The following is a 13,998-nucleotide window of genomic DNA, read 5'->3' as shown; positions in this document are numbered from 1 at the left end:
AAACAGCAGCATTGCATTGAAGTGAAAGATGGAAGGGGGACAGTTAAGGAGGAGCTCCAGCAGCTGTAGGGATGAAATCCCGCTGCATTAATATTCATGAACCATCTCACCTGTCTGAGTGCAACTCATCTGCTCGCCTGTTGATGGGGGAGGGGAGCTACAGAGTGAAGAGACTTAGGGGTGGAGCGGCAAAGGAGGCGAGATGGGGGTTGCTTGTAGCAGCAGTGCACTGTGCCAATAAGACGGCAGATACGCCTTACCAAGAATAATACGCTGCGTGTGCTTTCTGAGGGGGTTGCTCTTTGAACTGAGGATCCAACCTGCTAAACTCTATCACCTGTGCCAACTCACTCACTGTCTCTTACTCACATAAGCGTTCTCTACTCTCCTATACACACACGTACACGCACAACCCCCATCTTGACACATCATTTCCCAGGTGACTCCCGCTGGGGGCGACCTAGGAGTATTTTTTTTTCACCTCTGCAATGTCGTGGCAGGCGTCCCTAGCCTGTCAAGCGCTCGCTCTTTTGATGACTCTCGCAGATGTCAGCCAAGGGGGAAAACAAGCCGACTGGAAACATCTGGAGAGAAACTGATAAACAAATCATCTCTGTCCGACGGGTGGACCAACGCCTCGCAGGAGATGCACCTGACTCGCAGTGGGGTCAAAAAGTGGGGAAGCCTGCACATATTTTAAACTGCAGCTCGCTTGAATCTCACCAAGGCTCTTGAGCTGAGCATCTCACCAGAGTTGACAAGACAAAATCCAATTACAGTGGTGCCTCTTTATACGAGCAGCTCTAAGCACAAGGGTTTTTTTTTTTTAAACAAAAATCTACCTCACTTTTACAAAGGAAAATCTAGTTGTTGAGCAGTCCCAGAGGCTAGAGATCGCTCACCACTCACGTGACTGCTTACAGCCAGCTTCAGGTCATCCAAATTGCGCATGCAACTAATACATGGAAATAAAATAGGAAAACTTGTGCTGTAAAAATGTGTAGTATATGTTCATTTAAAGTTGCAGTACCTATAATTTTAAGTGTACATTAAGTGCTTACCAGTCATCAACAGTCTCTTGATCTCATACCGGTCAACATCAACCATTTGCTCCCTGTTTGAATGGTAGAAATCCTTCTTAGTAAGAGAAAATAAACTGTACTAGCACAACATAGAAACCATTAACCCACAGAATGGCAGATAATGTAGAATACGGTAACAATAGTAGCAGACTACGATGATGTTATGGTCTGCTACCAGTCACCGAGACAATCCAGATAACAGCCAAAACGGTCAAGACGAGATCGGCCTTTTTTCCCGGTTTAATAACTTTTATACAGTGTACACAATACGCATAAGTTGACAGGTATGTCTGTCACTCCTCGCAATTTGATAAAATGGTCCCTATACAAACAAAATAGGAAATGAAACATTACATGTGCAGGTAAATGCAAATGAGAAAAAAAGGATTGACTTATGTTATCCTTTTTCCTCATGTATCGCAGAGGTATCAGATTTTTTTGCCCCTACAGCCTGGACCCCTGCTAGATGTTTTCAAATTAATTCAGCCTATGACTCAAAAAGTTTGCTCACCCCTGCAAAGAGGAAAAAAAGGCTTAAGACAGCCATTTGGAACCCTAGACTTAGAATAATTGATTTTTTGCTGAGAGGATGGGTAGAAATGGGCGCATAGTAACATGTAAGAAAGATGCATAAGTGAAACCAGGAACACAAGGTTTCCAATCCTAAATCTCCTGTCTCCATTTCTCAAATCTAAACAGGAAGGATGTGTGAGGCCTGTAACTTTTGTTCCCCATTTGCTGTGAGCATTGTGACGCAGGATCCGAAGGAAAAGGCCAGCCCTTGCTTTGAATCTGCTGTGGCGAGAGGAGGAGCTTGGACGTAAAGTAGGCCTGCTGCGGTTGGTTCTTTCATACTTCTTAAATACAGCCCTCATTCTGTTTGTCCCTGCCACCGCCGAAGCCGCTGAGATTCGAGCTACTCACAGCAGTGGAAAGAAGAATAACTCATATCAAAGTCAAAAGGAAAAGAATGCTGATTTCCCCTGGGGTGTCACTTTTAACTAAACGCAGGCATGCTTGTGGGGAGGAGGGATATGGTGCCCCTGCCTGCTTAAGACCACCAGTCCTCTGAGCGGAGGGGAAAAAAATATCAGCGATCCAGGAAGTCAGCGTCCTTTTGTGTAGCCCTCCAGCCCTCTTTCTCCCCTTCGGTGTGTGATGCCCATACACAGAGCTGTCCACCCCTATCCATTCACCTCCATCAAACTCCTCCAACCCCCTTTCTCTCCTTGCATTGCACCTCCAGACCCCCCGCCTCCATTAACCTGCCTCCACCTTCTCCCGTCTGCCCGTCCCGCCCACTCATTTCAGCCTCTTTCTGTCAAAAAGCCTCCTTTCACTTTCTTTCTCGCCATTCTTCCCCTCCATCCCATCCGTGCTGTAATTTCACCATGGATGTCAGCGTTTCCCTTGTTCTTTGTCACTTATTTTTTTTCACACCCTCCTTTCTGTTTCTTCTACGCGGGGCCTTATCACTCCCTATTCCTCTACGCCTGTCTGCTTCATTAAAATATTCAGAATAAGCAGCGAAAGGCTGTCTGCTCATGTGCCAGTAGGGACCTTTTGTGACAGGAAGCCCCCTCGGGTGGCGCAGAATGATGCCGGCCCATCTGAAATTGGAGGGCTTTGGTCAATGAATCATATTAAAGTAGTCTTCCTGCAACAATGTGATTCATTGAGTCCCAGTGAGGCAAATATCAAATTTGGATTTTTGGTATCAATGGAAGGTATGATAAATGTGCTTTAAAACAATAACAGAGTCAAAGCTTTCTGAGGAACAATTTTGAAGATATGGCCATTTGAATCACGACCTTTCACCTTTTTCTGATCAAAAACCTGAGGAAAAACACATTTAAAGTTTTATTTGCTTTTTTTGTGTGATGTCATTCAAATGTTTTTACAGTTAAATGGGTAGTCTTATTTTAAAGTTTGATTTTATTGAAGGCATTTGTACACATATAAAAAAATAATGTTACTTTTGTTACTTTCAATATTTTTGTGGATTATGAAAGTGTTTTCGAATGTCATACCTTTCAAAATAGCGAAAAATGTAAAAAAAAAAAGATTTTTTTCATGAGTTTTTTTTCAGTTATGGGACTGTAACCAAAAATAGAACGTTGCGACATGTGACTCATTTGGGCAGAGCGGCTCACATGTCGTCTTTGTTATGTGAAAAATATGTACCGTATCGATTCATGTGCAAAGTGCAACCCAATTTTTAAAAAAAAATGGTATAAAAGTTTGTTTTAGTTTTTCTCGAGAAGTAGAATTGATGATTTCCATCTATCAATTACCTGCACCCCTTATCCTCAGCAGGGTCGTGGAGGTGCTGAAGCCCATCCCAGCCATCTTTGGGCAGTTGGCATGGGTCACGCTGAACTGGTTGCCAGTCAGTCACAGGGCACACATAGACAAACAACTTACATGCTCATTCACACCTAGGGACAATTTGTCCAATTAACCTGACATGCATGTCTTTTGTGGAAGAAAACCGGAGAACAAACAGGGAGAACATGCAAACTCCGCACAGAAAGGCTGATAGCTGGATCTGATCCCATGACCTCAGAACTGTGCTGCGGACGCGTCAACCACTCAGAAGTTGTGCCACCCTGAAATAATGATTTATTCTATTGAATTAAGAAAAAAAATATTGAAAGTGAACGTAATTATCTGTGAATGGGACCAAAATGTATTTATGATAATCATAAACTTGCAATTTTCCTTATACATATAATATCCTTATTTTAAACATTGACATTTTTTCCACAATAATATTTTAAATAAAAATATAGATAACATTATTTATTGTTCGTGAATTACTATACTAATTAATTAAAATCACATTATTATTTTAGTATATTTTAAACTAAAAGGAAGATATTCAGCAAAACCAAACTTGGCACTCTAGATAAAGCACGTGATAAAAACTCAAAAGAGAAAAAAAAGATAAAAGAATGTCAGGATAGATAGGTAAAATATTTACCAGATAAAGCTTGGAAACCCGACTAAGTTGTAATAATATTGCAAAGAAAAAGAGTGCATCGTAACAACAATGCAATGGAAAGTGATACAATAAAATTTAGCAGCAACATAAATTCCTAAAAAGGGCGATAAATAACATACCATTATTCATTTTTCAATGTAACAGGAAAGATACGTATTTTTCACAGTCTTGCGCTCTTGTTCAGGGTGGGTTGAGCCTGGGGAAGAAACTGTCTCTTGGCCTGTTAGCCTTTGTTTTAAGGAACCTGTACAACTACCAGGGGGAAACAGCTTAAAAGGGTGGTGGCTCTGTTGCAGTATCGCAAGCTGGCAATGTCCACCAGACAAGGCATAAAGCAGCCAATGATTTTATGGGCTGTGTTGATTACGCTCTGCATGTAAACAATTTAATATAAGATTGATTGGTGTACTCGAGGTGATCGAAACAGCTAACTATCCACTCTCACAAGAAAACCCCAACAACCGCATGTAGATGTCTGCCATAGTGACAACTTTGCCTGTGTGAGGCAGTGACTAAGGAAAGTCAAAACAAAGTAGCAAGAGAAAAAAACAGAAGCAAGGAAACGTAGAACCACATTCCAGTTGCCCACTGTTTTGGTCGTCATCATCAAAGACAGCCAAAACGGCATGTATTGACATTGTAACAGGCTGCCAGTATTTTATTATACCTCAGTCATGTTAAACATTCAGGCAGTTGGATGATTAAATTCAGTGTACCATTAATTTCTTAGTATGTCAAAAAAGTGAGTCTCTAGGCCTTCCTTTCAAAATGTATCATTTTAAAAAGAAATCCAAACCAAATGCTCTCTCTAGTTGCTAGAGGTTACTAAAGGATATACCGTAAATTCCGGAATATAAGCGGCTACTTTTTTCCCAAACTTTCAACCCTGCGGCTTATTCAGTGATGCGGCCAATTTATGCAATTTTTCCAACCCCCGCCAGCGGCGCTTGAGTACAAAAGGTAAGATTTAGACTGCAACTTCTTAGCCTGTGCACAAATTAAATTAGCGTAGACATATCCTCATCATGCAAATTGCAAAAAGAAAGGCACATGACGCAACTTTCAAGCTAAACGCAAACGAGCAGTCCGATATAGAAGGAAACAGGGCTACCGCACGCACACTTTACCTTGCGAGCGTGATGCTAGCGTGTTTCTGAATAAGGGAGCGTGGGACGACATCTTTATGACAACTGAAGGAAGACGACTTTGATGACGTCAGTTATAAGGAGGAAGATGAGAACGGTTTACCGTGCTTATTACAAGTACGGTGTGTTTATTTAACAGAGCAGTTTACTGTGTTGCGAGCATGTTGCTAGTAGCGTTTTGCTACCCTTCACAGGCACGGTTTGGGATGAAATTTATAATATTATTATCAAAGCTTTGAAAACTCTCTCGGTGTACCGTCTTTCTTTGTAAATATGTGTAACCATGTATAATATGTATTTGCAACTGTGTATTTTTGTAATGTATTTATTTTAGAAACTTATTCTGATATGTTTTGTACGAGCAAATGAGAAAGAAGTTGCGGGGCAAACGCGGGCTGACGGGAAGTAAAGTAAAGGCGAGACGTGTTTGTGGACGTGGCCGACAATAGTGGAGTTATATTTTACCTACCCTTACCTTTGGAAATATAAACTTTTTTTCCTTGGATTACTTTCAACGGGCACCCGGACTCTGCAGGTCTGCATTAAATGTTAAGTGCCGCTATCATTTTCCGTTCACTTTGCCGACTGTGTTTTTGTGAATATGCTTGATTGCTGTTGAGATTGTCGAGAGCGGTTGTTCGAACCTCACATTGTTTGTTTGCTGCTGTTGGTGTCAATGGATTTGTTCAGACCAAAAAACAATTGCGGGACTTTGGCCTGGACAGAGCTATTGACACTAACAAAGATGTTAAAAATGTCAGAAAAAATGTTAAAACGTCATATTGTCAGACATAACGAAATTGTGAATATGCTTGAAATGAAATGAAATAATCTGCATTTATATAGCGCTTTTCAAGTCAATGACTCCCCAAAGCGCTTTACAATGTGCTCCACATTTCCCAATAGCGGCCCTGCAGCCAGCACTAACCTGCTTATTGGGGGTATCAGGGGTTCAGTGTCTTACCCAAGGACACTTCGACATGTAACACGGACAAGCCGAGATTCGAACTGGGATCTCTTGATCCCAAGACGAGCGCTCTACCTCCTGAGCTACTGCCGCCCCTCATTTCATATTCTAGAGTCGTACCTAATGAAGTGACCACTCAGTGAATACTCAAGCATGAGGTTACAACCTGAACCGTGATGACATTGGCAGCGTCGCCAAACTTGTGATGCTCTCCCCATGGATTTTGTCACCTTTTATCTTAACTTGTGCATCCATCTTTCCAAATGCCTTTTTAATTTAGTAGTTAAGCTACTCCATGATGTTCCATCTTCTACACACACATGCCTACACTTGGCAGCCAGCACCGTGCAAGATAAGCCAAACGCAGAGGCACCACTGTAACGATTAAACAACCTTCATTTAAACCTCGTGCACCACAAAGCTGCTGATCAATTAACATGATTTACAGTAGCGGGCCTGGACATTGCCAACGCAAGGTAAATGGCACCTTGATGTCCTACTGCAGGGTAGACTTTCCTTCATGACACCCGGGGGACAACTTGTGGCAAAATAAACAGCCATTTGGACCCGCGTCTCCCTCCACTGCGACTCTTTCCATGAAAATAAGCGGCTTGAATCAACGCTCTGATGACACGCGCCCATCTGTTGTTGTGTTAAGTGTGTTGGAGTATTGACACACACACGAGATCCCTGATTCTTTTCAAATACAAAGCAGACAGAAACACACACTTCCATCAGTCCCGAGAGTAGCCCGGCCGTTCTGAAATAGCAGAGTGCCGGCCTTTTCCGTTTGGTCTTCATAGAAGAGAGCTGGCTGATCAAATAAATAATAGACAAAAGGATAGTGGTGGTTTGCTGCTCCGCTGACACAGCGTGGCGCACCTCTAAGGAACCTCTGAATCACTTCCATTCCTCACACACAGGGAGAGAGGAGCGCTAGATTAAAACTGCATGTCAGACTGCTAAAAATGAATAGGGATAAAAATACTTTCCTTTTCAGACTCTCATGAAAGGAAATTGCCTTTCCTCTGTCCGGCATTGAACAACCATTGATTCCCCGAGACAAAAGGCTACACCTCCTCAAAGAGGTAAGAAAAATAGCAATCATACAGGCAATTATTTTCAAATGCGCCTGCAGCGGGCGATAATGTCAACGCGCCTCTTTTCTTCCTAAATAAAAAGCAGGCGATGGCAGGCGATGGGAGCTGCAGGCGAGCCGCCCAAGGAAGGCTCGTTCGTCTTCGGCTTTCATCTGGTTAACATGGCATGCCGCCCCATGCAGTGCAAGGCGGGGGCTCCCAGGCCTTGGGATACATAAAAAACAGGTAAGAGAGCGGAATAAATATTGATTCCGTATTCGTCTGGATGGAACCAACAGCAAAGTCAGCGATAGAGAGCTAGTGGCCATGGATAGCCAACAGCGAGACACAATGGACCAGCAATGGGGTGGCAGCGGGTAATACAGTTGCTCCCTCTCCAGGCACGCTCTTTACACATCGGCCTGTTAGTTTTTGATGTGGGGCAAGAAAAGAAAGGAGGAGAGAAGAGAAGTCCTCTGCTGAGTCAAACCCAGGCTACCATACCAAACTACTCTTCTGTACTGAATCTTTGTTGGCAAGGCTTCAAAGGGAGGGAAAAGTCAAGAGGCAGCAGCAAAAGAAGAACGACGGCCAAGGGAAGACGTGCCAGTATCAGATATGCTTGGATTGCTAGATTGGCTTAGGGTCCTTTAGAGGCCGCTTTATGCTTTGTTTTTCACTGACAACTTTTGTTCGAGGTGAATCTTTCATTAGATGTTAAAAGTAGACACATACCTGTATTCTGAAACCTAAAATATTTTCAACAGTCTTCAAAAAGTAATTTTTTTCTTGTAACTTTAAATGTCAGAAAGATCAATACAACATTGTTAATAATTGAGAATTACTCTGAATTCCTGGACTACATAGCACACCTAATTAAAAAGTGGATGCTCAAATTTAAGAACAAAACTAAATTTTGTCTTTGTACAAGGCGCACCTGATATTAGGCCACAGTCTTAGGCCAGCACACACATGGTGCCAACTACGTGGGGAATTTGGCGTTGATGGCTGTGCCTGTAGAACGCCAATTGAACCGTCCCCCCACACACCTGAAGAAGTTTTCCGCTCTAGTGCAAGTTGTTTACATTATGTGTTTTTGGATCATGTGACCATTTCAGAGGGAGACTACCAGAGCGATTATGAAAAAATGTACATATTTACTACTATGTCAAAAGTAATGAGGGCAAATGAGGGTTGTGTCTTGTAAAATGTAAGCCCTTTTTTTCTAGACGACGCCGCCAGAGCAACCATTGAGTGGAGAATAGAGCCAGATTGCAACACAGATGTGGTTTTTGTTCTGTTGTCATTGGTGTTTGCTGCAATAACTGACCAAATTGCATTCGCTTGTGATCCTTCTTGGAGGATAAAGGAAACTCCAGCAACCTGACAATGACTGATGATACGGAAAGAGAAGTCTATAAACTTACTGGTAATGACTGAGGTTTTGAAGTGACAATTAGCGATGAAAGGATGTTGTCACTAATGATATGTCCTTTGGAAGTAGTTGAGTGATGCATAATTTTACAAAATAACTCACCTTATTTTGAAACCATTATTTACAATAAAAATGACTGTAAAAAATAGCCTTAATAAACTAACTGCAGGAGAGAGACACATTTTAAGTTGTATTATTGGTGATATGGAACACGGGCTCTGGGCAGCAGGGTGCGGCACAGTTTTGAGATAATGAGAGCTAACCTCCTGTGTGGAGTTTGCATGTTCTTCCCGTGCTTGCTTGGGTTTCCTCCGGGCACTCCGGTTTCCAATAGATTGTATCCATTCATCAAATGTCACACAGTGAATCAAAATGTGCTGCCTGGAGAACGGGTTTCGTGTATTTTTTTATTTTTTTTTAATGTATGACGTGGCTACCCCCCCCCAAAAAAATCATTTTTTTTATGGCTCTGTCTTTCTCCAACTTTTTCATGAAAAGCACCAACATCGGTTCTTTAAAACCAAAAATGCATTTTGAGTAATTTTTGGTTCAGATGAGCATAATGGGATCTTATGCACCGCGAATGGAACACGCTTGTCCAATGCCACAAAATGGCCACCTCTTCAGTTAAGCCTCACATAAAATATGAAAACAAATTTGGCGTTTTAGCAGGATTTTTTTTCATCAATGTGGCAAATTGAGGGTGTGTACATCTGTTCTGATGACAGCGCATTTGTCCATTGGCATGGTCACTTTTTGTTGCCAAGTCTAATATGACTGCTTTTATGAAACCCCACAAGTCCACAATATTAGTCCCCAATGTGTTTATCATAGCTTGTGTTGAATAAACATCTGACTCGCTATCCTATTTGGCAGAAAGGAAGGTGGCTCTTGGTCCTTGTCTGATGAGTCTAGCTAACAAAGCAAAAGCTAATAGCATAAGTGTCTTAAAATAGCAAGCGTAAGGAAAACTAATTGTATACATTTCTCGTAAGTAAAATTGAGATGCAATACTGTTTTAGTCATACGTCTAGATACGAGCACCTCAAAGCACAAGAATTTAGATATACAAGATTTATTTGGAACAGTAATCTTGCTCGACATATGAGAGAAAATCCAAGCTTCAAGAATTTCCAGAGGCTACTAGAAACTGCTCAAGACCCTTTATCGCGCGAGAGTGCTCACCGTCAGAATCAGCTTGTCCCAGTTAGTGAATGCGCTTTCTGGCTTCAGACACCTGACTAGGAGAAAGACTGTTCTTTCAAAATTGCAGACCTTTGTTCATGATGAGATGGAGTTATTGTGAATATGCAACAGGGACATAAAACTTAAAGCAGCTTCAAAATGGGGAGTCATCATTGAGTGCAAACAAAATGGATTTCGGGGGCAGCCATGGCCGGTTTGAGAAATTCAAGATGTGGTTTTGCATAGGGAAGCAGCGAGTCCAGGTTACATAGATGCGGAAGAATTTACACATCACTTTGGTACAATACCATAAAAGAAATAAAATAAAAACAGAATGCTGAAAAAAATGGTTGTGTTTGAGTTCATTTAAAGTTACAGTAACTTTAATTTTAAGTGTACAATATGTGCTTGCGTATCATAAACATTCTCTTGTCCTCCATCACTCCTCACGCACTCCTACACCCCACTTATTCCGCACCACGCATACACCTCCGTTACGTCAACTTCCACCTTTGTGAGTGCTTATCATAAATTTCCATTTTCTTTAGTCAATATCCTCTTATTTATCATATAACTGTATTTTTATGTTCAATTACTATTTTAATGCATTAAAATAGTAATTGATCGGGTAATGCATCAGGAAGATCAGTTTTATAGCTATTTAGGGTTAACTTGGATTCTTTTGGTAGGCCTGGAACGGATTAATAAGTTTTCAATTGTTTTATACCGGGAAAATTCGCTCATTACACAAGCAATTCGAGTTACAAGCATGATCTTGGAATACATTTAGCTTGTTCGGTATTGCTGTATAGATTAACATCTATGTATAGATATTTTGAAACCCCCCCTAATCGACGGTGAATGCAACTCTGTAACGGAAATCACTGTGGAGAGGAACAAAGCCAGTAATGGGCATTGGAATGATGGGCTACTCTGCTACTCATGGGAAAGATTTTTCACCAGCGCACCATCTGCTGCCTTTGTCAACCTCAGTGCGAGCAGACAGTAAGGGCAAAAAGGTGATTAACTAACAAAAGTTGAAAATTGATGATATAGTAATAATTAAGAAGCGCTTAAAATAATAATGATTTTCCCATTTTGAAATCCGTTTTTTGGGTAGCAATCCAAGATACATAATCAAAACATAACATTGTGCTTTTTGCACTTGGCTGAAATAAAAACAAAGCTGCCGCATTCTTTTAGTCTTCTCTTGGAATAACTATTAAAGTCTTCATACATAGTTTACCACACGCAAGATTGCTTACGCCCCAGTTTTCTGAGGCTAACAGTCCGAGAGAGGTAGAAAATGGGAGCAGCTAAGCATGGATAAAGGTAGGAGGATGGACCATGAGTACTGGGGATGAACAAATGAATAGAAAGAAGTAGGTAGAGCAGAGAAAGCTCTCGCACACCCTGCCTGAATCAACTGCTGGTATGCAGCAGGGGAAAAAGCCCCGCGGTCCAAGCCTCAAGGCCCTGAGCCCACGCTTGGCCTATCAGTTTAAGATCAAAAAGAGCTCGCTTTAGCAAGACATATGGGCTGAATAATGCATCTGCTTTTATTTCCACCGGCTTGGACCGGTCCGAGTGGCAAGAAAAAGAGGATGACATCAACATGGGGAGAATACATAGCCTCTTCTGTGTGTGTGAGTGCTAAGCATTTGTGTGCTCGTGTGTGCACACGTCATTCGTCTTTTAGTTTTCTCCACCAGGCCGGCGGTGTCAGTCATTAAGATTGGCCAGTCAAATGGTGGCCTGTAGCGTGATGGGAAATGGGCTTGTGTGATGTCTCATTTGAATAGTCTGACAGCCCGCAGCCTTGTAATGAATTATAAATATGAGGTGGGTGCAAGGTTCCCCCTGCAAACTGCAAAGAAAAAGGTGAAGTACAAAGTCAAGTTCAGTCAGAATGAAACCATGCGTGCCAGCCTGCTTGAGGCTGGCCTCTCTATCCTCAGACAAAGACACAACTTAACACGAATAGTTAATTACTGTGAATTGAATACTATCCATTAAACCAGAAAAAAATATCCAGCGAGTTTATATGATGATTGATGTTGGAGCCCTGCTCACATCAAGACAATTCACTTATCAAAATTATTAGTACTGCCTCTAAGAGGAGCTGTGCAGAATTTGTATTTATTTATTTTTTACTCGTGGCCGCCACCTGCTTTTATATGGTCTGCTTTTATATAGCGCTTTTCAAGTCAATGAAGACCTCCCAAAGCGCTTAACAATTACCCATTCACACACACACACACTCACTCACACACCAATAGCGGCCATGCAGCCATACGAGGCGCCGACCTGCTCTTTGGGGGCATTAGGGATTCAGTGTCTTGCCCAAGACACTTCGACATACAGTATAACACAGAGGAGCCGAGAATCGAACCTGCGATCTCTTGATCCCAAGACGAGCGCTCTGCTTGTGTCTTCATTGCAGCTGCTGTAAAGCATGTTCATGATGCGCGTGCACATATGTGCATGTCGAAACAGATTGGAAATAAAATTTTAAAAACTGGGACATTGGACAGGGAGGTCAGAGTACAAAAACAATGCCTTACAAGGGATTTTTATTGTAACAAATGCAGGGGGACTGGATTGCCTAACCAAACGTGCACTGGTAAATTAGCAAAGGGCTACCTGATGAAATTTAGGATTAGCGGCTACGTCCGGGCATCTAGCAGGGTTAAAACCAAATTACAAGGCCAGTTGGAATCATGCACAGCCATTTAATGAATATCTGCTCCCGAAAAAGGTTACTGCTCTTCTTGTTATGAAATCACTCTATTGAACTAATTTGGGCATTGTTAACACATACTTAACAGAGAAAATATTTAATTTTCAACTTTTTAGGACACATAAAACTATCCACTGCACCTTTAATAGAAAAATATTTAATTTTCAACTTTTTTAAGATGACTAAAAGGATGTACCCAACCTTTAAACTAATCAAATGCATCAATTACAAAGAGTAATTTAATAATTTAATAACAAATATTAAAGACAGGCTCTAACACAATGAAAAGGCAACGAACCCATCATCCAAAATAAAACAGAGAAAAAATACATACTGCTAGTTGAAAACAGAGACCGAGATGCTATCTTTCACAACGATTCCCTGGAAATGGCTTCTTTCAATAAATTAATCGTGACTTATCCCAATATCCTACCCATTTTTACAATTATTTATAATAAAATATTAGAATGCAGATATAGAACCATTCAGAGTAAGTCATTTCATAATCACAATTAATAACATACTGTTCAAAGGCTTTGACCAAATATATACTAAAAATATATTTTATCCCCGAATGAGTCTCAAGGAGAATAGAGATGGTGCAAAAACGTGGGCAAATTCTGGCTATTCCAGATACCACTGCTTTCCTACTTTAGTTTTTAAATATGGTTTTACTTTTGCATGAAAAACATTAATACAACTCTTACAATTTTGCACAACACTCAAACTAGCAGATATAGACTTTTATTTAGCCTCGAACCCCACCTAGCAGTAAACCCGAAGTACTACAGTACAGGAGTGAAAGAACCAAGGGTGTAAAAGTAGAATGAAACATTTCGAAAAGGCTTCTTACTAAGAAAAAAATCATCACACAATCCACACTATTTTACATAAGTTATACAAATCTTCTTTACACATTGATTAATAATAACTACCTTAAGTTTAGAGATTAAACGTATAGTTGTTGTTTACATCGGCGCAGATACATAACTGACCCCATAAATTGCAACGCGACCATACTACACATTTATCAAGTAGACTAGTGCATTCATGACTAATTGGTTGGGTTAAATGTCACTAAGGTAAGCAAAAATCACCACACAATAATAATTTAGCTTACCTGTCAATGTCTTTTGCTCGGGCACAAAGTAATATTTATTCCCCAGGTGGTCCGTACCTACATGTTCTCGTACCACGCCAAATGCCCTTCGTAAAGCGCCAACTACTTTGTTCATATTTACAAGAAAATAAACAAGGATTTAGTTATCTGTCACCCTTGAGATCCTGTTTGCATAGCTTCCGGTAGGCGGGGAAACACTGAGTAAACCCCATTCTGTTTGGACAATTGTGTTGAGTTATCC

General features: G+C 41.1%; 1 protein-coding gene and 1 long non-coding RNA gene across 5 annotated transcripts in view; one reads left to right on the top strand and one right to left on the bottom strand.

Annotated features, from left to right (window-relative positions):
• ndufaf2 (NADH:ubiquinone oxidoreductase complex assembly factor 2) overlaps positions 1-13,958 on the bottom strand; it is a 31,817-nt gene extending 17,859 nt beyond the window's left edge. Inside the window, exons 1-2 of one of the 2 annotated variants that reach the window (XM_088336125.1) lie at positions 13,758-13,850; positions 1,062-1,114 (exon numbers count right to left, since the gene is read on the bottom strand). In XM_088336125.1, the coding sequence (XP_088192251.1) occupies positions 1,062-1,107 (46 nt within the window). In that variant the 5' untranslated portion in view covers positions 1,108-1,114; positions 13,758-13,850. Of the gene's footprint in view, positions 1-1,061; positions 1,115-13,757 lie in introns of both variants that reach the window. The other variant, XM_088336124.1, reaches the window with a different exon arrangement.
• LOC148365713 (uncharacterized) lies at positions 5,387-8,125 on the top strand. Of its 3 annotated transcripts, none has more exons than XR_015850422.1 (4): positions 5,387-5,766; positions 7,199-7,286; positions 7,381-7,523; positions 7,679-8,125. It is a non-coding gene; the product is annotated as an uncharacterized LOC148365713 (long non-coding RNA). The 3 variants fall into 3 exon arrangements; XR_015850421.1 differs by having other exon boundaries at positions 5,387-5,779; positions 7,384-7,523; XR_015850420.1 differs by having other exon boundaries at positions 5,387-5,779.
• Positions 13,959-13,998: the final 40 nt, after the last annotated feature.

This window comes from Urocampus carinirostris, chromosome 5 (assembly GCF_059441175.1).
Source record: "Urocampus carinirostris isolate Australia breed hairy pipefish chromosome 5, RoL_Ucar_1.0, whole genome shotgun sequence".
Lineage (NCBI taxonomy): Eukaryota > Metazoa > Chordata > Actinopteri > Syngnathiformes > Syngnathidae > Urocampus > Urocampus carinirostris.
The sequence above is the reverse complement of the archived record's forward strand: the minus strand, read 5'-3'. Positions and strand labels throughout refer to the sequence as shown.